Here is a 27,936-nt window from a genome sequence, read left to right as displayed (position 1 = left end):
CGGATCTTTAAATTTAATTAAATCACTAATAACAATAAACATTTTAAAATAAGTTGTGCACTTGTTTTAAGACTTGAAAAAGTGCTTAAAGCAATTGTTTTGTTAACTATAAGGTATCAAAACTTATTTAAACTAATCTTTAAGAATAGCAAATTTTATTTAGAATAATATCTGATACACTTTAAATAATAATAAAAAAAAAATCAGAAACTTAATAAAGTTAAAGCAAAACATTAAGTTATTAATAAATAAATATAATTATATACAGCAATAAATACCTATTTATACACTATACATAATAATATTACATCATATAGTACAGAAAAATACAAACTCATTCATATTAAATACACTAATTACATTACATTTTAGCTCTACAAAAATTATTCACTAACTAGGGGTTAGGTAATAAGGTAATACCAAAACTTTATATACAAGTAAAATACATGAGAATGAATCTGCTTTATTCATCCACAGAGGACTTCATCGAATATGCAGTTTTATCTTTTTTTTACTTAACAGCTCTCATAAATTAAAGAAATCTGATACAAATAATTCCTTTAAACTTTCAAAACAACCAGTTTCTTTAAATTACTTAGATTATAAGATTTATTTTTAGTGATTTTATATGCTTATAGAAATTACCAAAGAAAAATTAACAAGTAGCACAAAATGCACTAAGCTATGAAAAATTGTAGTTTTTCCACATGCTTCGATGAAAAACCCATAAGTACAAAAACTTTGAAGCACAAACTTTGGCTTTTCCAAATTAATACTTATAACATGAACGTTAACAACTATACAAGCATTGATGCTGACAAATAAAGCCCAAAAACAAGAGGAAAATAAAATAAATTCATTCCACACAAAACAAGTTACCATAGAAGGAAAAGATGACCAATAAAATAATTTCATGTGTATTGAATATACAAATCATAAGTACTTAAGCCTTAGCCTTCTTGGGAAAATAAACACAAATTTGATAAACAATGAATAAGAATGGCTGTTTTCTTGACTCAGCTGTTTACAGCTGAAAAATAAAAGAACTTAAGGAAAAAATTAAATTTATGTCTTACTATTGTTATTCTCAATAAAGATTTCATAAACAAATCAACTTGTGAATAATTTTATTTTTCATTAAATCTTATTTTAGAAAATTGAAAAATTCAGCAATATCAAATACAAGGGTGAGCTGAAAAGTAATGCATACAATTAAACTAAATGAAGTAACGGGGAGGGGCAATTTGCCCCCATTCTAAATATGCAAAGGTAAATTTTTGTTTAGTGTAACTATTCTCAATTATTACGTTTTGAAAGTTGAGTACTTGCAAAAATTAAAAAAATGTGCATCAAGTGAATTTTAAATTGGTTAATATTATTCTTACTAAAATACAAAGTTGCTTACAAATTGTTTACAATGACGAGACTGTTGACAAAGCAGAGTTAATTATTAATGATTAAATTTTTTAACATGAAACGAGTAGAATAGAAATTATTGGAAAAAGCTAAGCTGAACTAAAGCTAAGCTTAAGGACAATTTTTGTGATTGAATCAAAACCTCAAATTTAATCTCAAGACTTCATCGTTAAAAAATACAATACAGATTATCAGAAAAAAGATGGTCTCATCAGCTTTATCTTAATCAACTTACTAGTTACAAAGAGATTCAAGCTTGATGGATAACGCGAATGTTGGTGGTTTTGCAAAAGATTTCGCAAACAGCTCTTGAATGGTTATCAAGAAGGGGATAAATTCCTTTTCTGAATCGTGACTAATGATGAGAACTAGGTACACTAGTAATCCTGAAAAAGAGTAGAGCATAAAATATTACCTAGCATCATCACCTCAGACAAAAAATACTCAACATGTAACCTTTAAGCAAAAAAATTCTTTTGTTAATTTTTTTGGAGTTTAAAATAACTATCTGAAGTGAAAAATACTAGGATTTCTGCTGAGTGTATTTGGACCTAAAGAAATTATGAAAATAAGTCAATCAATTTAAGAAATCAATGGTGTTGCAGCACAATAAAGTTAGGCCATACTACGCAAGTAATCAATCCTTCAAACTGTACTTGAATAACTGAAATTTTTATCACTTTTCACATTAACTTTACAATCTCAATCTAGTGTCCAATGATTTACACCTACTTCTTTCAAAAGGACATTGAAGGAACTCATTTCACAATGAATGATGAAGTGAAGAATGCAGACCAATCGTGGATCAAACTGATTTATTGAATTTTCATGGTGTGCAAAAAAAGACACTTTGAAAATGTATCAAATTAAATTATGATTATATTAAAAGACAATAATACAAATCTATAATTAACAAACTAAACTATATTTCTATCTCCTTATTTCAAGTAACACTCCCTGTTTTGAAGATAATCAAGCATTATTTTTCAACCTATCCTTATAAAACTCAACAAACAAAAATTGTAATAGATGTTTGTAAACTATTCTAACATAATTTAATGATAAGGCTTTGGGCAAAACTAATATCTATAAATCATAATAGCTTCACAACATTTGAATATCAAGAGGAAGCATTCTAGAAAACAAATAGGCTTAACTGTTATGCTAATGTTATGAACAGCTGATGTGACTTGAAACAAAGTAAAAAGTATTTAACCTGACCTTTATTTATACAATTTAAAACTGAAGTTTACTAATAATGTATTTTGTTGATTATTACATACTGCTGCATAAAGTTTTCTGGTAAATAGAATGGAGCAGCAGATAATTTCCAAACTCCTTGCTAATTGCACATAGCAAATTGTCTAGATACCAGAACCCTGTATAATAAATTAATTTTACCTTTTTAATAATAATACTTCTACTTACAATTACCATTTTGGAATTATTTTAACAGTTTTAATACTTAAGGATTATCTAAAACAAAAAAAGAAACAAATACTAATAACAACTAAATTTAGAACTCAACTTTTTGAACTTTTACTTTAACAATACCATGTTGTATTCTTCTATGTTTTAACATATCACCTTTTTGTCTATAACGCTTTCCACAAATATCACAGATATTTGGTTTCTCTCCTGTATGAATACGTTTATGAACAGTGAGAACATGAGATCTTCTAAATGCAATACCACAGACATCACATTTATATGGACGTTCACCAGTATGTATTTTACGATGTTGACTATAAACATGTTGTGTCATGAATGATTTTCCACAATAATCACATGTGTATGGACGATCGCCAGAATGTTTACGAACATGAACATCCCTATCACCTTTAATTTTAAAAGTACGTGAGCAAAATGTACATGAATATGGTCGTTCATCTGAATGAACTTTCTGATGGGTATACAAACCAGAACTTTGACTAAAGCCTTTACCACACTGATCACAAATGAACGGTTTTTCTCCTGTGTGCATCCTAATATGTTTAACTAAAGCATCTTCAATTGCAAAAGCTTTACGACAATAATGACATTCATAAGGTCGATAATAATCAAAATCATCAATTGGAGCTACATACTGGTCATGGGTAACTCTATGTTCAGAAACTTCAGAAAATGTTTTGAATCTTAAATCACAAAATCTACACTGGTATGGATTTTCCCCGTAGTGTACTGTTAAATGTTCTGATAATTTAATATAGTTTAAGAAACAACGTTCACAATATTCACACATATATACAGCTGGTATAGTAAAATCTTGAGCATAATCTTGAATTGTATTATCATCTGTATTATGTATTGGTTTATGCTCATCCAGCTGTGAATAATTTGTGAATGACATACTACATAATTTACACTGATATGGTAGATCCGGGGCATGCTGATCACGATGAGTACTTAGTTGCATCGGATCTGTAAAACAACGTTCACAATATTCACATATATATAAACGCGAAACATGGTGCATTTCAAAACTATATGTTGTCTCCCCGGTACACTGAGACATATGGTGTATATCCATATGAGATACAGCATGATCTGTCGATGGAAAAGCTTCTAAACAAATTTTACACGTGAAACAAGTACCTTCTTGACTTAAATTTTTATGTGTTGCTAACATATGATTTCTTAACATACTTTTTCGTATAAAACATTTACCACATTGTTCACAACTATACGGCTTCATAACATCTTCACCTTGATGTGATCGTTGATGATAACGTAAAGAACTAACAGATCTAAACACTTTCCCACATTCCTCACAACAATGGCCTTTACTTTGAGAATGTAAATACACGGTATGTTTGTATAATTTTACCTCATCTGGGAATGTTTTTTGACAAAGATCACAGTAACCAGGTTTTGCACCTTGATGAAAACGTTCATGGAATTTTAATCTAGCTTCAGATCTAAAGGATTTATTACAATGAGAACATCGATTGGACGAATTAACATTATTACTACAATTATGGCTTTGAAATTTAAATGCTGATTTGAAGGCAGCCCCACAAGTTTCACACTGAAAATATTGTAGAGGTGTATCACTACTTGCAGAAACAAATTTCTTTTTCATAATCTTATGTTCTTGAAAATGAGTCTCTAAATCTGCTCTGGTTGGATAGTAACGATCACAAAAACTACAAGGAAAGCATTCAGCATCTGCATGTGTATGGGAATGTTCTAAAACTGCAGCGATGTTAGTAAAATCCATGCCACATAATCTGCATGATATATCAGTTTTATTGCTAGAAGGTTCTTCACTTTTAACTTTTACTTCATTATCCCACGGTTCCTCCTGAATCGGATCTAAATCCATACCAACTATACAATCTGGATACAAACTGTCCATGTCTAGATCTGGTATTTTCAATCCAAATTCTTGACCGTTCCAAAGATTTTTACTCTCAGTAACATCTTCAACAGAAAATATTTCTTCACCTGAATTTTCCCCATCGTCATTTTGTTCTTCATTATCTTGCTGTGATGGATTTTTATTATTGCAAGATGGATTTAAATTACTAGTTTTATAAATTCCACTCTTAGTAATCATTTTACCAGAACTGCACAATGGGCAACAATAGCATGATGTATTTCCATTTGATATTTCATGTATTAATGATGTATTATCATCATTACCATCACCAGTTTGTTCTGAATTATTAGTTCCAGATATTGAATCAGCTGTTTCATCTGTACTATCGTGTGTCTTCAAAGCTGGCAATTCATGAGACCTAAAAAGCAATAAAAATATTAAAACAATCTCTAAATTTGTAAAAATTACTAAAAATTTAGTTCAATTAAATATTTTGACAGCATACAGGTGTAATCTGTCAACAAAAACAATAACTCATAGTAACAAAATACTAGGAATGGGTAAATAGGTTTATACGTGTAACAATGCTAATAAAATGTTTCATTCTTATTAAGTTGCAGTATCACCCAATTCACAACAATAATGTGAATATTTTAGGACAGCTTGTACTTCAGTAACAATAATAAAATGAACTGCCTTTTTTTAAATGATGCATCAATAAAGTACATACAACTGGTCTATTTTGAACATTCTAAAAAAAGGAAACAAATCTTTTTCTTTATAATTAATGTTTTTTTCCAACATTATATTCAAGCCTGAGTTAATCCCCAAAAAATGAATGAACCTTTCAGATTATGACATGAATGGTTTCACTGATTTACTGATCTGTTGGATTAATAGACAATCAAGAAATCAAATTATTAGATGGGCATGTAGGGAAAACATTGTGATTTAAACTATATTGTTTTCAAAACAACACAAGGGATTTTAATTCTATATTATGAGTTAAACATATAATTAATCCTTTTTCAACCATTAGAATCCAAGAGTCCACATTATTTTAAATATCTTTAGAAACCATGAGAACACAGTAAGAACAGTACATAGAGATTAATATTATGGAAGTACTTTCATAGTCAACAACTGCATATATCACCAGCCAAACAACTAAAATAAATGAATATAAAGTTGCAGTTTTCACTCTACTCATGCATAAAATACTGTCAAAGCAGTTACAAACTAAATTTGTTGTAGTTACTTCCTTTACTTTATTACATTACTCCCAACTTTCATTATAAACCATAATTGCATATTAATTAGTTTATTTTTATTTCTGAATTTATAAATGTGGTATCTGCATCATTATATATTTCTAGTATTACAAAATTATTATTTACATCTGTTAAAAACATTAGATTTTTTAATCATACATAGTGATGTCAATGAATGGGTACTTCAGCTTCAATTTTTTAATATATGTAGTATTGTAAAAGTCTTTTTGTGAGTAACTTTGTGGTTTTTTTCAAATATATTACTAAAATATTACATTTCATTTTTTGATCAAGCAGAAGTAAAATTTATAATTTCTACAATGGTGATATGTTTTTTAAGTATTATGTCGTATTGTCTAAGAAGAGACAAAATATTTTACATGCCACAAAGCTGTACCAAAGCGGAACTGTAATCGCAATGCACTGGTTCTAAATTTTGAACAGTTGTCCATCTTCCGCCTACGGAGGAGGCTTTATAGCCTCACGATGGAATCATGGCACCAAGAATGGAATGCCATGACTAAGGGTAGGTGTCCTTGTATAGATTTATACAGACCTTGGGGGGATGGTACACCTCTAGTTCGTTTTAAGGGCAACGGGAGCTCAAGTGCTCTCCAGCCACGTGAATTTGAACCAATATTTGTTTCAGTTCTGCCTGGCAGCTGATGAGCTGTGCATCTGCGGGAGGTTCAGTGGAACGAATACATGAAGTTTGACTGCCCAGCTCTTGCTGGGGCCAGAACTCAGGCCCCCCTGGAACTTACAGGTCAAGGGGAAAATTGGCCACTCATGAGTGGCAAGTCAACATGGCATGAGCTGCACTATCGGACCATGTGGGAGTTCCTTGAAGCTGTTGCTTTGTTCAACTGGCATCAATAGTTTAAGGGATATAAGACTCCTACCCCTTGCTGTAGGAAGCTCCCCTCGAGAAATGGCTAGCCATCGGTCAAATATAGTTCCAAGCGCTATAATATGGTGGACATGTACTTGCTGGCATTCAGTGATCTAGGCGTGGCAGCAAATTGCCATCCTTGATGGAATAAATTTTAATTTACTGACAAGTTATATTTTAGTATGTAGATGGGGTGTGCCTACCCATTTTAGTAGCACATGACAAGTGAGTAGTGGGACACACAAGCAAGTGGTGTAGGGCACCACACTTATTCCACTCACACAGTAGGTAAGCTCTAGGAGCTAATTAGGATATTTGTGCGAAACAGTTTTGAGGCACAGTAGCCGTTTGTGGCACAGAAATTTGGTCTTATGCTTTAGGGTAACCAAATGGGGTGGTGATGGGAGAAATGCCAGACAAACAAAATGTCAAAAAGCTGATAAAGGATACTGTAACAGGCGAGTATTGGTCAACTACAAAAATGCAAAATATCCCTCATACACAGAAAGAAAGCAATATCCTGGAATATGCAAAGAAATATCCCTCTGAGGAAACTCAGAGTTGACCATACTCTAAGTGCTATCTCAGTGGGTAGGTATCTGTAGAGAGACCAAAAAAAAGTAATAATTCCTGCAAAATGACTTCTGAATTAACTAGTGAAAGGGCAGCAGCCTTTTAGATTATAATTACTTTGCAGCTGACAGCAATGGAAAACTGCAGCTATATTTTGCAAGCAAATACTTTGTATCATAAGTTTTCCATTTTAAAGATCAGTTTGATAGCATCCTCATGATTCCCCGGGGTAAAATATTGATTAAACTTATTCTAGATCTAACCAAATATGCAAAAGTAATAGAAAATTTAGAAGTACTGGGAGACTGAAGTGACACAGTAGGAAATGGGCAAAAAGGGAAATAACAAAGTAACTGGAAAATATGGATTAAATCAGAGAAACAGGAAAATCAGAATTTTTCTCTAAACTTAAGCTAATGATTCCAAACACCCTTTTTAAAAATCATGAAGATGTGGTTGAGACCAAGAAATACAGGAAGATATCAGATAGATTAGATAACAGTTAAGCTGAAATTTCAGAACTAAATTATAGATCATAAAAAATATCAAGGAGCAGAACTTGATTTTGACAATTCAGTTGAGATGAAATTTAGGTTGAGGTTTATGAAAAGTATGAGAAGAAAGAGGTATGATACAGACCAAATAAAATAGACTATAAACTAGAATAGTAAACTATAATAAACTAGAAATAGATTCAAACAGAAACAAATGATTAGATTTAAAAAAAGGGCAGTTAAGGTAGGAGAGGAGTCTTTCAGCAGAAAAATGACAGTTTGTAAAAAACTATGAACAAAGGATGGATGAAGGCAAACTGTATAAACAGTAGAAATACAAGTAACAGAAAGTGGAAAATGTAAGGCAGGTTGATGTAAATATAGCGAATTAGAAAAATATAATTACTGAAATTATAAAGTTGTAATTTATAGAAAAATATAAAGGATAAATTGAAGTAAAAGTAAGTTTAGCGGTATAGTTGAACAGCCACCTGTAGGACGAGAGAGGGTAAAAATATCAGATGAGATTTTAGAAAAAGAAAGAGAAATTGCTTATTATTATTATTAAAGAGAGATCTATTTTGAGATTTGAGTTTGACAGGGCTTTTAAGGACTTAAAAATACATAGTAGGAATACATGATGCACCATCATAATTATTATCTTGTTTAAACGAATCCAGATCAAATAAGACTATTATGACTGAATAAATACGTTGAATGAGACTACAATATTTGATCGTTTATATAGTCTCATTCAGAGTATTTATTCAGTCATAATAAACGATCAAATATTGTATCCTTTGGAGGTTACAGTGTTATGAGACTGGAGAGATAAATACTACAAATTTATAAAAAATTTAAAAAACCAAACAATGCAAGTAGGCATAAAAATTACTGCACTATCAATCATCTAAGAAAATACTCACCAGGGTAATTCACAACTGAATAGAATGTGAAATATCTTATGTAATACATGAAAATTAAAGCATGCATATAAGGAGGGCATCTGATCGTCAGAGCTTAAGCTCAAGCCATCTATACGGGATTTGTAGCTATGGGAGGTATTCAGGATAATGTAGAATAAAAAATGTTTAAAATTTTGAAGAAAAGTGGATTAATGTACAGAAAGAAAAGTACGTACAAGAATCAGATTTCTGGATAAAGTATGAAAAAAGACAAGCTCTGATTCAGAAAGGAATGAAACAAAGATAAAAAATGTTCCCATTACTTTTCAAACTGAAATTGAAGCAATATACAAAACTTGTTTTTAAAGTAAGGTATTTTTTGAAATAAAAATTGATACTTACATTACATTAAACTTATTATTATTATAAAAACTATATTTACTTACTACTTTTCACTAGTACCTTTAACTTCAACACTACCATTTCACTGGCTTCATTCCCTCTTCAAAAAATTCTACTTCCAGCAACTTAAACCATGGAATAGTGCCATTTTTCAATTTGTTTTCATCAAACTTTTGTAATGCAAGCTACTGATTAAGGTGAAGAAAAAGCAAATATTCGCTGGGAGCTAAATCAGGGTTACAGGGTGGATGAGTGAAGATTTCCCAACAAATGTTTTCAACTGCCTCTCATTTGCCGTGTGCAGCTGGGCATTTTCATGAAAAAAAACAAATCCCTGTGGTATAGCAACCCATTTGTTTTTTATAGCTCTTCTAAGATTTTTTAATGTTTCACAATATCCATCTTCATACACGTAGTTCTGGAATCAGTAAATTTGACAAGAAAAATACCCATTTTGTCCAAAATAACAGTAGCCATAAGCTTCTTTACCAAACATTCTTGTTTGAAATTCTTCAGTCTAGGAGATGATGAATGCTGCTATCATATTGACTGCTGCTTTGTCTTGAAGTTCAACGTAAGACATCCAGCTTTTACCTCCAGCAACAATATGATCAAGCAATTCATCACTTTATTTTCATAACTCCACAAATTGTGATGGTTTTCCTTGTGTTATCATTGGCACCCATCCACCATTCAATTTTTTATAGCCCAAATTTTCAGTCAGAACCAAAAATAAATCAAAGATCATGAAACATGAAAGGTAATAGTGACAAGGTGAACAGCCAGTTTACTCAATTTTTTTTGTCAACTTTTTCAATCAAAACATCCGTTCTAACCAACTGCCAGCCACTACGTTCATCATCAACATCTGTTCACTATTCTTAAAATAAACTGCACCTGTCTTACTTTAGCAACACTCACTATACAGCACATAAACATCACAAATTTACCTGTGAATTTCAGCTGCAGAATTTTTTTTGTCATAAAAAATCAGATTACTTCTCGAACTCTACCTCAACAGGATCACAAATTATAGTAATAAATGAATGAATATAAATAATTAACAAAATGACTTAACTACTGTTGCAAAATTGAAGCAACCGGACTACACAACCACCATCTATTTAAATTGTGTATATAGGTATAGCAAATTAAAAACGGACACATTAAAAACACACCTCAAAGAAATAGGAAAAATATGAAAATGAAGTAATTATCCAGAAAATATCAAAGTATTAGCCATGTATGACTATTCTTGGAGCAGAAATCAGAACAGTTAGAAGAAATTAATTTAGAGCTAGAAGAAAAATTAATTTTTTAATAGATAAGCATAAAAGAAAGTTAATGAAGTATGATCAGAAAAAACAGTAAGAAATTAAATACTAAGATAGGCAGCACGTTAAACCAAAAGTTGCAAAGTTTTGTTATTTAGGTAGTAAAATTATAAAGAATGGATGACAATGGATAAAAACAAGGAAATATTTAAGAAAAATATTGATATATTGAAAAAAAAAGAATATTGAAAAATCTGATATTTTCTGAACAATCATATCAAGTTGAACTTATTTTATTTTTATTTTAAAACATAAAAAAGTTGCAATTATTTTCTAGGAAACTGATAAGTTTATTTTTACTAAGATTTTAACTGTAGTAATCTGAACAGCCAGGCAGAACCATTTTCTCTTGAAAATTCTCCTTTCTCTTAAAGAGTCTAGTACTAAGGTCAAAGCTAAGTTTATTGTAATTAATAAAATAACAGAGGATCTGACCTCTGGGTAAAAATACCCTGAATTTCCACAGGGGTTGTAAGGGATAAGCACCTAGTATCTGAAGATACCTTGATTTTCTAAACATTTTTGTTTCAAAACACATTTATAGCTAGAACACCTGGAGAAAAAGTACTGAAATAATTTTAAATTACACAGTTGTTACAGATTCAAACCACTGACAAAAAAATTCTAAAATATCAAAATTATATTTTTATCTTAATCAGAAATACCTAGAACACTTTGTTAAAATTCAAACAACAGTAAAACATAATAGACTAAAAATATAAAAATGAGTAAATTATACCTGAAATGTTTATCTTTAACCAATTCTTTAAGTTTATTTTCAGCTTTGACGCACATCTCAACCATATCATTGACAATATTAAGTTTATCATAACAAGAACGGCATATCTGTTTTGGTAAGGGATCTGTATTACGAACCTGTAGTACAATAAAAAATTCGAAATAAAAAATATTTTAGTACATGAAGGATGAATATAGATAGAATTGGCAGTTTTAACCTAATTCCTATAAATCATCAAAGGAAAGATGGTGAAACTTAATATGTTATTAATAACCTTTAGAAAAAAATTGTTCACGCTTCTTACTTAATATGTTACATTCCTTACACTGATTCATAACAATTACTAAATTTGCACAGCCTCCTTTGTTGGGGGTATGGTTACAACATTTATAGTTTAGTTGAACACTATTAGGTGTATAATCTGGGAATGAGAAATTGGTTGATTCATTTACGAACTGTGAACCTGCCTCAAATTTCAATTCTCTTATAATGTATAGATGATTATCCTTTCTCAATAGATCAAAAACCTTCATTTTAGATTCTGTGAAAACATATCATTACCCTCTTAGGATCATTCTAAAAAAGCAGAAGCCTGGTACAGCCATCATGGTGATCTAGTGAGCTACCTGGGTCCGACTTGGGGTCGCACTTCCTTTCCACTATCTACACAATAAGTCTTATGACTGAAGTGTTTATTCAGCAAACCCAGACTTCCTTATTCCTCCTAAAATTGCAAGTACTACACTTAGATATGATAATTTTTCTTTTTCATTCCACAAAAATTTCACTTAAAATTTATTTTTTTTAAATGTATGCTTAGTATACTTATTTCTTCTTTTTTTAAATGTATTACAGTATGCTTCGATTTAGGCTACAGTAGCAGTAGACCTAACTTTACTATGCATACACCTCAGGATTGATCTCTTGTGAAGATCCAAAATGGAAACTGAGTCTCCAGATAAGAACAACTGTAAAGTCAGTACCCACCAAGTTCCATTTGGGAAGCAGATGCTCCACAAGTGAACACTTCACCAGCTTAGCAGATAGAGCTAGTGAATTAGTAGAACCAATTTCCATGTTACTTATCTACAGAAGAAGAGATTAAAGGCAGAAAATGGGAAGAATAGAGGAAAACGATAATTAATACAAACAAAGGCTACAAGCTCCTCAGGATAACAATGAATTAAAAAAATATAATGAAATACTCAAAGTCTCCAGTTATCTTTTTGACAGACAGAACCATAATCTTTAATTAGTTCTGTCCTTCATACAGTGACTATGCAGACATAACTACTACATCAGACCAATATTTTAATTGGAATCAAACAACAAATTACTGGTGCTCAGTCATTAACAGCATTGAAATGTAACTAAATGGTCAGGATAGGCCTTCTGATTAGGACTAGTGTACAGATCAGTTGTATCACTTAACAAAAAAAGGAGACAATTGCTGTATTATTACAGTAAAGAGAAAACAATGATTCACAATAAGAAGTTATGAAGAGAGAAAAAACCTTTTTTAAATAACAATTTAATAAAGAAAATTATATACATTCTTCTTGTTTCAGAAAAATTATTACAAAGGTCTCTATAAAAAACAACAATAATTAATATAAGATTAGTCTGAAAAGTTTTGAGCTTAACATAGAAAGACATATTTTTTCTGTCAAATATAACTTTATTTTTCAACAAAGCCTCCTTACAAGTTGATACACTTTTTCCAGTGATGCTCTAACCCCTTTAACCCTTCCAAGTAGTAGCTGACATCTTTTTCCGTAAAATAGGTGTTTACATGTTCCAAGTGCAATTTGTGAATTTTACGGCAGCCGTCGGAGGGTGAGCAGCCGCAATGTCCTGATGGAAAAGCACTTCTTCACTTCAAATGTGTTTTTTTTTTGGCAATTTTTGCCTTCAAGTAATGATGCATAATACTCCCCATTATTGTTTTACATTTTTGAAGATAATCGATAAACAAAATTCTGTTACTATCCCAAAAAACAGTCGCCATTACCTTCCCGGCCGATGGAACTGTCCATCTTTGCCTTTTTCAGAGCAGGTTCACCCTTTGCAGTCCACTGTTTTCACTGTTGTTTTGTCTTAGGAGTGTAGTGGTGGATCCACATTTCATCTACAGTTATGAATCTACGCAAAAAATCTGACTCGTTTTGCTTAAACTTCTCCAGCAGGGCCTTGGAAATGTTTATTCAAATGAGTTTTTGGTCCAAAGTGAGCAAACACAGCACCCAATGCGCAGATAGCTTATGCACATCCAATTCTTCAGTATATATATGATAAACATGTTCTTTCAATTTGCCCACAGCCTCTGATATCTCTCTAACCATAATTCATTGGTCATCCAGTACCACTTGGTGAATTTTTTTCTATGATATTGGTGGTGGTTGCAGTTTTTAGCCATCCCGAATGCTCATCATCAACCAAGCTGGTGTGACCATGTTTCCATTCAGGTCCCCATCTTTTCATGGTGGCAAATGATGGTACAGAGTGTCCGTAAACAGCGTCCAATTCGGTTTTAATTTTCATAGGCATATTGCCTTTCAAATGCAAGTATTTAATCATGGCATGATATTCGATTTTTTACATTTTCAAAAAAACACTCACAATGACTTACTTAAACGATTATCAAACAACAACTGAACATCAAAAATGACTGAAATTTCAGTGAGTACCTTTCAACGCATACGCAAATACATTCCCTAAATTTTGTTGACAAGTGCTGCCATCTTCATGTTGAGGCTCAAAACTTTTCAGACAATCCTTGTATACATTTCATCCAAAAAAGGTTTTACACTATTTTATTATGTTCTATTAACAATATGGTTAATGCTTATTACAGATTAAAAATTGATTGAGCCTATTACAATTCAAGTGAAGGTAATATTTTGTCTTATTTACGAATAAATGATTACTTATAAATCTACAATAGCCTAATATCATACACAAGGAGTTATTCAAAATATTATAAACTGAAAGCATATCAGTTCTATAAAGTTCTTATAATAGAACAAAATAACAAATCTGTACAAAAAAGAATTATATGAATTCCAGAAATAGTCCAAAAGAGACCCTAGTAATTATTACTAGTATTAGATCAGCTACCTTGTACTTTCATCTGGTGTTTCAGTAACATGTATGGTTCAAGATCTATCATTAAATCAATGAATGAAAATGACTAAATAGGGAAGACCTCAACCAATATAATCTCTGAAAATGTTAAAAACTTCAGCAGCTTATTTGTTGTCTATATAAAATTATTTACTACAGAAAAGCAGCTTAATCTCTGTAACAAAGGGATTTCTGTAGTGGTTATCAATACCACCAGTCTTTGGCTGTGATGTTCAATATCTTGAAAATTATAAAAATTATAGGCACAACAGAAAACAAATGCACATTACCCTTCCCAACTTTAGTCTACATCCATGCCACTTGGCATATTGGCTTAAAACACATGCAAATATACTTAGCAGTGTCATGGCACAACATAACTCAGCCACTTTAATACTAAGACTGGAATTTAATAATCAGTAAAAGCCAATTAGTAGATATATCAAGATGAACTATCTTCACAACATGAATCTCAGTGTAAACAAAGACATGGCAGAAGAAGCATTTGTCAAAGAGAAATAAAACACACAGATATATTTCCTTGAGTAAATTTCAGCCTTAGCTGAAATAGAATATAGAATATATAATCATATATATTCATATAGAATCTTAATTCTATATGAATTAATGTTACGTATGGATTAGAATGACAGCTAATGGAGATTAGACTGTTTATTTACTTTTTGTTGATAATTTCAGGTAACAGAATTATCCTACCCTACTAAAGGGCATTTGTACGTGTGTTTGTGTGTCCCCCTTAGCTTAGCACCAGAATGTACTGATCACTAGCAGAAAATCCTGATTCATTAGTACATGTCTCATGGTGGTCAGGTGTACACTGTTATATTATTATTTATCGACATATCGCATATATATTGATATATATGGTTATAAATTTATGTGATTGTTTTTCTTCATGAAATTGATTATTTGTGTTAAGACAGGTTTCATTTCCTCCATTTTCATTTGTAAAAATAAAAATTTTTTACCTTTTTTCTTATTCTTTATAAATGTTCACTCTTTCTTTACTCTTTATAAATTCTCACTTTTTTTGTTACTCTTATTAAATGAATTTGTCTAATGCTCTATTGCAGTCCTATTCTATCCTTCAAAGACTCACCATGTGTTTATTATGAATGTATAATTAATACAATAATATTATATACATGAATTACAAGTTTAACGATCATAATAAAAATTTATATTATAAACAAAATAAAGACTTTTATTTACTAGAGTGAATCAGTGAATAATATAATATTTACAATAATTAAACCTAACCAAGATATTGAACCAAGGTGGCATATTATTCAACATTTTTGGTCAACAGAATCCATTTATATTTTGTCAAAAGATAAGTTTTGTATTATGATAATTTGTTTTGTAAATTGAATATAATACATAATAAATTAATTAATTTAATTTATATTTAAGCTTCCAACTCTTGTAGTGAGTGAATTTGCATATGGATATTATGAATCTTGATGAGAATGTTGAGTATGCAATCTTTGAAAGATACTGTTAGAGATTTGCTGGAAGTGACTCTTTTGCAAATGAATGATATCAATCAGTTAAACAGTTTCAGTGGATAGAGATATATATATATATGTGACTTGTAGTTTTTTAAGATTTGCGAGTGCATTTAGTGGAAAAAAAGTACCTATGATTTCTCCCCAGATGACTGAAGATAATCCACTTAGTCATTTGAAGACGTAGCAATTTGTTAGTGATTTGTTGAAAAGTGGAAATGGAACAATAATGATGAACACGATCGTTTTATTTTAAGAAATGAGTGCATGCTTTATTGAAGGAGGTTTGTATGAAGAAATAATGAGAATAAAAGATTATAAACAGATGGGAGATAGAGCAATTTTATCAGCTCATAACCTGGAAGTAAATGATCATAATGAGAAAGATTTGGCAATGATGGCTGAAGAAAAAAAAACTTATTTGAGTATAGATTGTGGCAAGAAAGAAAACGTGAATGTAGAAATTTTAAATAAGCATAATCCAGCTGATTTGCCTCCTCATGTTTTGAAGTTAAAGATTGTCATGAGTTTAAGAAATGAGAGCATAAGAGATGGTTTATGCCATGGAATGAGACTTATTGTTAGAAGAATGGAGAATAATGTTTTAAAGTGCAAAATTGTGAGTGGAGATAAGCAAGGAGAAACAGTTTATATTCCAAGAATAACTTTGATTGATGAGAGTAGACAAGGGTTTTCATTGAGACTTCAGTTTCCTGGGCAATTAGCTTTTTCTATGGTGATTAATAACTTTCAAGAGCAAACTTTTGAATTGGCTGGTACCGATTTGAGAAGAGAAGTTTTTGGACATGGACAGTTAGTTGTATGTTGCGTTATCAAGAGTAAAAGCATGGAGAAGAGTGAAATTGAAATTGGTTCCAGAGCATAGAGATAAACGAGTGAAAAATGTTGTTTTTAGAGAAATTTTGGATCGTCTAGATTGATAAGTGGAACAGTGATTTTTGGTTATTGAAGAGAAGAGTTTAAAAGTGCAAGCAGATATTTTGTTTTTAGAAAATGGGATGATGATAACCTACCCTAAAACTTATTTCCTAAGGGTGCATAACTGAACGATGACTAACCCTTTCTTTGCTTTTCCTTGATCAATTTTAATCATTAAAAAAACAAACATTTTTTACACGAGGTAATCAATTTTGGACACCTAATAATAGCATCGTGAGACGCCACCTGCCCGGAGGGCCTAACTGCAGAGGTATGCCATATGCATGCCCTGCAGCTAGTATTTAATATATCAGCATAATCAAAAAAAGAAAAATAAGTTAATATTTCTCTGATTATTTTCTTACCGTAACAGGAAGACATACATTAATTTTTTCAGAAATTGAATACTTCATACCAACTTCATCATAAATTAACAGCATATCACTTGAAGTTGACGCACATAAGCGGCACAAAATTCCAGCAGAAACTGCAAAACATATAAGAAAAAAATATACACTTTGAAAAGAAATTTATATCTTTCAATACTTTGCATCACATCTCTTTTAAGAAGATCATGGAAGAGAACAAGTAAGCATTCCTGAAGGTTAGTCATAATTCAGGAAGTTATAAGTTTAGTCTTCAGCATACTACAGCCATATTGTTGCAACAGATCAGCTCATCTCTTGTTTGATTTCTGAATGGGTCAACCATTCTTTCATTTATCTTCTTCGTTAAAATGCAAAAAAGAAATTAGTGGGGAATAAAGAGTAAAGGAAAATGTAAACAGACAAGACCTAGCTTAGGTCCTATGGAAAAATATGAACAGATAACACATTATTCATCTAAAAAAGCCTATAAATTAAAAAACTGCAATTAACTAGCATACTCTATTTCATTATTTAACAAAATTTCCAAGCTTCACCTTGTCTATTAACTTCATCCTTTTTCTTCTTCGCTTCCTTTCTCCTTCTACTGACCTTTCCAATGCAGCTGTCAAGATTCCACTCGCTCTAACCACATTTACTAACCAGTTTCCTTTTCTTTTGTGTATTTCCTGCATAATGCTCTTTCTTTTCAATCCTATTCATTACTGCCTCATACCTCATTTTATCTATCCATCTCACTTTTTTCAGCCTTCTACAAATCCACATCTCTTAAGCCTCAATCCAGTTCCTTTCCCTGTTCCCCAATGTCCATGGTTCACTTCCACATATCAGGGCACTCCATGCATAACATTTTACTAATCTCTTCCTTAAATCTAATTCCAGACTTTTACTACATAGTAATTTCCTCATCTTAAAGAAAGCTTCCTTTGCCATCACTATCCTTCCTTTTATTTCCATTGAACTCTTCCAGTCCTCTACCACCATAGTTCCAAATATCTGATTTTTTTTTACTTATTTTATTCTTCCTTCATTTATCCTTTCCACTAAATCCTGTTGTTCTTTACCTTCAATACTTTAGTTTTTTGTATATTTATTTTCATTCTATAGTCTTTCATTCCTTCCTCCAGGGCTGTTAACAATCTTTGAAGCATGTTTGTGCCATCAGCTAAAATTACTATATTATCTATCATCACCATTATTAAAATTTTTTTTTTTACAGCATATAGAAATAACTAAATTAATTTATAACGTGCTCTGAAGTTTTAAGAACTTGGTCAGCATAATAATAATAATAATGATTTAAATTTTCCCTACAAGATTAATTTAAAAACAAACTTCCTACCTAAATATATGAAAATATGCTTTCACTAGATCTCTTCAGAGATATTATACAAAACCTAATCTGTTCAGGAGCACATTTTTATAAATTTAAAAATTTTCTTCTCATTTTTTAATTTGGTGTATAATAGAGTGGAAAAACTCCCTCAAAAATATTCTTAGGGTAAAGCTCACAGGAAAAACTTATGAAATGAGAATAAATTATGGTTGGTTTAAAAATTTACCTATGTACAAGTACATACATCCTTTTGCTGCTATAGTTTATGGCATACTTTATCCATTTTTAATCCAGTTTTTAGTAATTTTTTCAAAGTAATTAAAAATTTATCATATGATATCACACATCTAACTTTAAAAGAAGACTACAAAAATCAGCTTTTTAAAAACAATAGCCTTATAAAACAAATATAATAAAATAAATTTTACATAGTTATTTATTGAAAATATATCTAATCAGAATTGTATGATAATACAAGATTAACATTAATTTTTAATTAATAAGAAAAATATCAGTGATTACTCACCATTAGTCAAACCAGAAAAAAAGTTATCATCAAAGATTCGGTCATTTTTAACAGAAACACTAGGGGAAGATAACGAAGTAGATAATGATTTACGTCTTCCATTATTTGATTCATTACTTACAGGTAACTCAGGTTTTATACATGGTACAGCGGTTCTTTTTAACAGTGTTGTTGTATTTTTTACAAACTGATCTTTACGAAAATGATCGGCACATATGGTTGAGTTAACATTTAATGTTACCCTATGTTTCCCAGACTGATCGCTCAGCCTCTGGCAATATAATGCCCACTGATGACACCTATGAAACAAGTAAAAAATAAACATATAATCCTCTTTTAGGAATAATCATCAATGAACACATCATAGTACACAATAAAATATAAAATTAATTTTAAAAGTTTTACATCAAGCATTCTTGATACAAACAACCAAAATAGTATGCAAATATAGGTACACCATAACAGCAACCAGATATAGGCATACTATTGCTGAACTGATTTAAACTTTAATCAGTTGTCAACAGATTTCATTTAAAATTTTAGACTGTATAAGTGCTGCTAGTAAACAATAAAAGAGAATAACAGAAAATTGTTGTAACAAGGTTGCCGCCACCTGCACAAGTCTAATGTTTTTATGTGCACTTGGTTACCTGACATTACTTCTACATAATTTTCTAATTACTAGTTTTAGAATGTGCTAACAGATTACAGGGACCGATTGTGGATGATGAATGTCATTTTGATGCAACTTATATGTGAAATTGTTTATGATTAATACACTAATACACAAGTGACTAAAATGTTGGTGGTGATATTTAAGTACAAAAAAAAAGTGCAAAATTCATATTACCTATAATGAAAGATCTTTGTGGAAGGTAAGATAATTTGTTTTGGTGTTTCCATTTGATGAGCTACACTTTGTGAAGGAGGAATAATCCATCCTTACTGAGAATATTCCACTGGAAACTGGGTTTAACCTGTGTTTCACCAAGATGGCGATGGACCTCATGCAGCAAACAATGTAGATGGTGTATCAAGAGAGATAACAAAACATATAACACACTTGTTGAAAACACACTCAGCTCATAACAAAACATACAACACGTATAGCAGAATAAACAAGCATGAGTTTGTTTATTTTGCAAAGGAGATCACTCTTTTATTAAGTTAAATTCTGCTTAAATATTGTGTCCTTAACAATGTAAGTAGTACATTTACTTAATAGTTAACATTCAAAATTTTAATTAATCAAATCATCTCCAATTCATATGTCATGAAAATATTATCCTTTTTGCATTTTATTATTTTCTTAACAATCTCAATGAGGCACATAGTTCTGTGTACAATTATAATAATTCAGACATAATTTAACACATTTTAATTTTCAAATGTCATGAAATAAAACGTAAAAAATTAAAAGCTTGAATTAGCATATTTCTTATGCTTCAAAGTAAAAAGAAATTTAACAAATAATTTTATCAATTGTGCACCAGCCATGCATTTTCTGTCACAAGTTTTTTCACACAACTGAATAAAATTGTAATTAGTATAATTACTGTAGAATCATTTGAGCTATAAAACCATATTAGTACCAGAGATAATTTTATAGTTTTGTCTGCTCATAATGCTATCTCCAGCATAATATACCCAAACTGCACACAGCCTATTATATTATCTTTCTCATGACATTGAGAGGAGTTTAGTGATGTCAAAATCATGGGTACACCATTGATAAAGAGATTTTAACAATTTTAATTTTTTAATTTAAGAACTGAAAACTTGAGCAATAATAGTAGCCTAGCTTACAGTAGTACAATGAATTTCCATTTCCGTAGGTCTGCATCACAATTTCATAAACAAATTGATTAATGAAATATGATGGTCAGATGAGAGTTTATAGTAAACAACAGTAGAGCTTTGTTTGTGTTATCTCATCATCCTAGAAAGAAAGAACCTGCCTTCAAAAAACCAAAACCTGCCTCTGCTGCTGATGCAAGATCTACAATATGAAAGATTGGGCCAACAAGCAATACAATCTATTAGAAACCTGGAAAGCTTGCTTGAAGGAAATTTATGAAAAAAAAATTTGGATATATTCCCAAAAAATTTTGTAAAGTATTTAGTTATTGTTCTTGTTCATTATCACTATTGTTGCACAAAAAATAGTCAATCTGTTTTTTGGCTTTAAAGAATCTTATAAACAATTTCTTACAGAATTTTTAAAACAAGTACATCAGCACCTGATACATCACTTTCCATGGCCCATGGAAGACAAGTATTGAATCCACTTACTATACTGCAATGATATATGGTATGAACTTGTACAGTAGACTCCTCTTGTTTCTCATCATAATTCTCTAAAACATCATGAATTATCTCCTCATCAGTAATCAACTAAACATTTTCATCTTCTTTTTCAATGATCCAGTCCTTAACATCATCTACAGTTAAGATTTCATTGTCAGTGCGTAATTCGGCGATAGTTTCATATAAATCACCAAGTACCTCATTAGTTAATTAATCACTATTTACAGACTTCTGTATCAATTTTATCTTTTCTGTAATGAGATAACAGTGATGAGGTAACGATGTTACCAAAACTTTATTGGATATGTTTTCCCAAGCATAAGTGAGATTTTAAACAACTTTGAGATTAGTAGTCTTCAAAGAAACAAGGGTGCTCTCATTTAGTAAAGTAAACTTTATTTGTATTGGATCAACAGCTTGAATAACATTTTGATCCAAAGGTTGTAAAAATCAGGTCACATTTGGTGATAAGAACGTCACTTTTATGAAACCATCTGTGAGATTCAGCTCCTCTTGAACTGGATGATCCAAACAATTGTGTAATAATAACAAAACTTTCTGTAGCAAGTTTTATTATAGAAGAAATTTTTTTTTACTGATGGGAAAAACTGCTGATTGAACAAACTGTTAAATAATTCTTTTGTTATCCAAACTCTTCTTTGATTTTTATATATAACAGATAATTCTTTTAAATTTTTAAATGCACTAGAGTTTTAGATTTGCCTACAACTAACAACTGAAGCCTATGTGTACTGCAGGCACTCTAGAACAGCATGAACGTAATTCGATATTTAGCCATTTTCCTGTTAGGGGTATTGTGACTGGCTTGTACTCTGTGGACAAATTTTTTTTTCAGAAATCTCCAAAATAACTCACTCTCGTCTGCATTATAGATCTGATTAGGGGTAAGATTTAGCTCTTATACAATTTTTTTATTAACTGGTTCAAGAGCTTCTGGTCACATGAAAGTTCCTCGCCTAATTATCAGATTACAAAACAGGTTTTTTTTTAATTTATCAAGACAGCCCATATTGGCATGGAAACTGTCTTTTTTCCATAGGAGAACCTCTTTAGTTACCTCTCTTTAATAAGCTAACCAGAAATTGGGGTGTGTTGACCACGTTCTTGAATGAACCAAAAGAAAGTTGACAAATTATAACACGTAAACAACAGTAAGTGACACGGATTTAGTTTAGTCGATTACACATACAGTGAACAATATACATAGTAGCCTCTCTGTTTCAGACATTGAAACATTATGAAATGGAATTTTTTTGCATTGCCAACAAGCGGTGTTGGACTGGCGAAGTGCCTGATTACAGAGACTTTACTATATATTTTATTTTTACACTCACCTGACTTCTTCAAGAGGAAAGCTGAAGAATGCTTTATCTGGACAATTAACTTTTGTATTAAAACAACCAGGAACCGCACATTTAACATCTTCATTTATCTTATTATTTTCCTCATTTACATTACTTTCTTCAGTAGTATCTAAAACAAAACATTTCATTCGTTAACTTTCTTTTATTTCAAATAACTCAACTTTGAATAAAAGGCTTACTAACAATATCATGATTATAAATAGAATATGACAACTACTAATATCTAATTATTAACCAGGACACTATATTCATAAACCATAAGAATATAAACAACAATAAAAGCAAGAAGGAAAGAGATAAATAAATCAAACAGCAACAAAATAAAGAATACCTTTAATGTACACCTAGCTGTAATTGATTATTTAAATAATATTTACAGAAATACAAAAAGGAATGTATTTTTATTAAAAATAAAAGTAAGTATAATAAATAAATTATGATTAAAAAATTAAATACTACTACCTCTTATAAGCATAACAAGTTAACCATAAAAAAGTAAAATTAATAAATGTTATAATTTATTTAACTGTATTACTGAATTTTATATTTAATTCTATAATTAACTTATTTTGAAACATACTGCCAATTATTACCAAATTACACAAATTTTTCATAAAAAAAATAATTACACATTTTAGTGTCTTTTGTGTACGACAGCCTGAATATTGGTTTGAATGTGGTAATCAATCAGAATAATTTTTGCAATTAACAGCAAAAAAAGATTCCAAATTAATGTATCTCAGTGACATGATAGTTTCATTGATTGAATGAAGCAAGATCCTGTTCTAACTCAACACATTTCATAGTTGTGGCACAGTTAAGACTAAATGCACTTTCTGATTTTTATATAGTACTGTTATATGCAGTGTTAAAAGAAATTATATAGTCTACAGAATATTTTTAAAAAATGGGGATAAAGAGGAGGTAATCACTCTTAAAATTCATTAGTTAATGATATGTGATGCTTGTGAAACCACCTTATGATATTGCCAATACAGTAAGATTATTTTTGGCATTGCCTCAATCATCCAAATCAATTGTAATAAACATTTCGCTTAGTTCAATCTTCACTTCATAGATTCAATCTCATTAAAGGCTCAATTTGTTAAACTTAGTACAAAATGACTACTATTCATAAAACTGTAACTATTTTTTTTTTTGGGGGCGAACAACCTGACAGGTTATTATTATTATTATTCAAAGACCATACTCTTAATAAACAATATTAATCAAATTTCTTCCAACCTACAAAAAAAGCACACACACTGAAAATCTCTAAAACAATAAATTGTGTTTATATTTATGGTTAGTTTACTACAGTTGGTGTTTATATACACAATAAAACCCCTCAATACATAAATATGTGAAAATATACACATCAAATTTTTTTTGGAATTTTTATTCATCTGTTTTCGTTAGGAAATTGTTGTTAGTTGAATCTGTTAAAGATATCAATAGGAAATTTTTTTAATATGTGGCAAAGTAACCTTATCACTTTTGAGCCAAGTTTAGGGTATGTACATTTTATTTAAGTATGCTGAGTTTATGAAGTTTTATGTTACATGAAAAACAACTTACATGCTGCATTTAATAACTTTTTGTGTAGCCTCTATTTTAACAAGATGATTCGCAAATGTTGATTCCGTTTATGAAACACTTTGACAACCTTTTTATATTTGTGATTGGATATATATACACTCGTATATGGTTGAACCAATGTAATACAAGTTGTAAGCAATGCAAATTAATACTAAGTTACTGTATTTGTTAGTGCATATTCTGTAAGTATGTAGGTAAAAACTCCTTGTGCTGAAATGTTCTTGCAGTTTGAAAGTAACATATGAGCAATTATTCTTACAAATTTTGATAATTATGAATGAATTATTCAAATTTTTTATTTCATCTTAAAATTTCATATACTTACTAGAAAATTTTTTATGTTTTTTATATAACATGAATTGCCTAGAAAAATAATTAAACTGTTTATTATTAGTGTCAGTCTAAGATCCAACTATATTTTCATAATTTTAAAAAGTGGCATATTTTATAAACTTGTATTTAAAAGTTGAAGCAAATTACATATACGTATCAATGAACTATAAAGTTGAATTAATTACCTTGACTTGTAAAATAATCCACCACTTTCTGATCATCTGTAATAGTTTTTCCTTTAATAGTCAGATCTTGAAGATCCAAAGCAATACCAACTTCTTGTTTTACACGGCCCTTCAATTCAAGAAATGTCTCTTCATTGTCAATAGTAAGTGTTACTGTTTCACCGGATGGATTCTTCAGAACTAGTCTCATAGTTTCACTAAAACATTAATAAAGGAAATCAATTTATGATAAGTAAACATATGTTTAACAAATAAGAGAATAATAAAACAAGCAAACTTTTATAAAACTTTATTTTCTTTAAAAACAAATTTCTAAAATATACCTAAGCGCAAAATGCTTTTAATTTATAATTAAATTATAAGCAATCACAGACTATAATAAAAACTCTTACATAAACTACTAAGTTGAAGAAATTGTCTAAATTTACTGCATCAACATTTCACAATAATATAGGATAAATTGAAAAGAAAAAAGTAAAATACAATTCTCAATTTCAAAATTTTTTTTTAATAAATATTACTTCTAAAAGTTCTTCATTTCACAAACAATCAAAACAACTTACTCTTATAAAATTAATACAATAATATTGTAAATCATACAAATCCTACAAAATAATTAAAAATTATGAGATACACACATTGACAATATTCAAAGAATGAAGTATGCTGAGTTAATATGTTTAGTTCAAAAAACCAAACTGGATTTCATCGTAAAATAATATAACTGATGCAGGTAAATTTTTACAATACTAATAAAAAAATAATTCTTTTGTTAACTGCTATAAAAGAATCAATAAATAAAACAAATTTACATCATAAATACAAAGTAGATCATATAATATAAATTTTTTATCTAACTATCTCAACAGGTAGTTTTTCACAAAATTAATTTTTTGTAAAATAAATACCAAATAACAGACCTATGTAAAGAAACAAATCCCAGAAGTTTAATTATAAAGATTTTATTAGTCTTAACTAAACATTTTCTTATAAAAAGAAAGTAGTCTTGTAAAAAGTCATTATAATGGTTTAAATTTTTCCTTATATCTCTTTATTATAAATATTTTTGCAGATCAGACTGTATGTTTGGTTAATTGACAAATGGAATATATATTTCTAAAAAGGATAGTATTTATGAAAAATGCCCATCAAATCATAATTTCACTAATGAAACTTCAACATTATTCAAGTTATACATTACATAAGTTATTATTACATTAAAATACAACATTAAGTTACCATACATAAAATAATTAACCCCATTTAAAAGCATAAATTAGCATCATCTAAGTTAATTAAAAAAGTGCAAATTAAATGACTATTGATAAACTGTGACTAAGAGAAACAAATCAACAGATTCTCCTGCTATAGCAATGAAAAACATGTTAAACTTACAAAAATCTATTATCTATAAAAAAAATATGTATGAAAAAACATACATTTATAAAGTATAAAAAGAAAACATTAGTAATGACAAACTAACAAATACACTGAAGTACCATAAGACTGAATACACAATAATAACAAAACTAAAAGTTTAAATAGGAAAAGCAAAATAATGGTAACATAACAGAAAATAAATCTATCAGTGAGTTATTCTTTGAAAAGTAAATACCTTCAATATTAATAAACTTCCATTACAACTTTAACAAATTATCTCTTGAAAACGTAAAAAACCATAATATAAATTATCTACAACAACCTACAAACAAATTATCTATAAAACTGACAGCACTTCATAACCATAAATAAAGTTTGAGGTTAGGAAACCCATTAAACTTTCAAAATTAAATTGAATAAAATTGTCATTTCTAATAGTACAAAACCTAATTAGTTATAAGAATAAAAGGTTAACCTTTCAAGTTCCATCTCTATCAGCCTGCATAACACGAATGCTACTAAAATTATCTCTTTGATATTGAAATAAATTTAATCAATTTCCTTGCCCTTCCACCGAAATCATCAGCATTTATTTAACTTTTCATATGAATGAATATAGTTTGGTAAAAATAATTTTAAACTACAATTTTCCAACACTAATTACAAACTCTAAAACAAACTGTTTTATTTAAAGATCGGCTGGAACTACAGATATCCGATACAATATAAATAAAACAATTTAAATGAAAATTAAGCAAGCAGGTAAGGTACATCACCGCCATTTTAAAGGAAAATGTTTCCCTTTTAAGGACAATTAATAATGTAACAACATTAACAAAATTTATTAAATCATTAATAATATCCTTTAGTTCAAATTTCCCGGACGAGAATTCAGGGGCTTCCTTAACGAAACCAGAATCAAAGCCTACACTGCCATTACAATCCTTGCCGTTTTAAAAAAGAAGCCATTGCTTACTTCATAGTGAACTGCAAGACCTATAAGGCACTTACGAGTACGAAGAATTTGAAAACGATACAGTAGATACATCAATAAAACTAATACCAAAGTGTGAATAACAACATTATCTTACAATTAAATCACATAAATCACAAATTCAGCTTTAATAACGTAAAACAACGTACGTCATCATGAAAAATGCTTCACACAATGCATCCACTCCCAAACATAGAGAAACCGTCAGTTGTACAAAGAGGATATACGTTTACACTAAATTGTATTCCTCCAAATAAATTAAGTATTTCCTTTGTTAGCCAATCATTCAAAACAAATTGAGATAATATTAGTGACTACTTGCATTTAAACTACCAAACTTATAGATTAGGTCTTCTAATTTGAAGTTTCTTCTTCTTTTCGATTCGTTTAGTGATGCTAGGAGACCAGTGTATTGGTTTCTATACATTCTAAAGTAGCGGTACATTCAAATTGCTCAGCAAAATTTCATATAAATTTAATTCCACAGATGTAACAAATAAGTATGATGCAGTAAAAATATATTATTTTTATACATGTATTTTTTTTTTAAATTACCTCATACAATA

General features: G+C 29.9%; 1 protein-coding gene across 4 annotated transcripts; it reads right to left on the bottom strand.

Moving 5' to 3' along the window:
* Positions 1-27,555, bottom strand: LOC142325225 (uncharacterized). Of its 4 annotated transcripts, none has more exons than XM_075366698.1 (7): positions 27,468-27,555; positions 24,997-25,193; positions 22,850-22,988; positions 19,188-19,486; positions 17,305-17,426; positions 11,349-11,485; positions 1-5,156 (listed from the first exon to the last, which is right to left on the bottom strand). In XM_075366698.1, exons 2-7 carry the CDS (start codon positions 25,184-25,186, stop codon positions 2,933-2,935), a joined length of 3,111 nt encoding a protein of 1,036 aa, XP_075222813.1. In that variant the 5' UTR covers positions 25,187-25,193; positions 27,468-27,555; the 3' UTR covers positions 1-2,932. The 4 variants fall into 4 exon arrangements, with proteins under 4 accessions (XP_075222813.1, XP_075222811.1, XP_075222814.1 ...); XM_075366696.1 differs by having other exon boundaries at positions 27,520-27,549; XM_075366699.1 differs by having other exon boundaries at positions 27,388-27,515.
* Between the last annotated feature and the right edge of the window lie 381 nt (positions 27,556-27,936).

Source organism: Lycorma delicatula, chromosome 5 (assembly GCF_047948215.1).
Source record: "Lycorma delicatula isolate Av1 chromosome 5, ASM4794821v1, whole genome shotgun sequence".
NCBI classification, from domain to species: Eukaryota; Metazoa; Arthropoda; class Insecta; order Hemiptera; family Fulgoridae; genus Lycorma; species Lycorma delicatula.
Note: the sequence above shows the minus strand (reverse complement) of the source record. Positions and strands in the feature narration are given on the sequence as shown.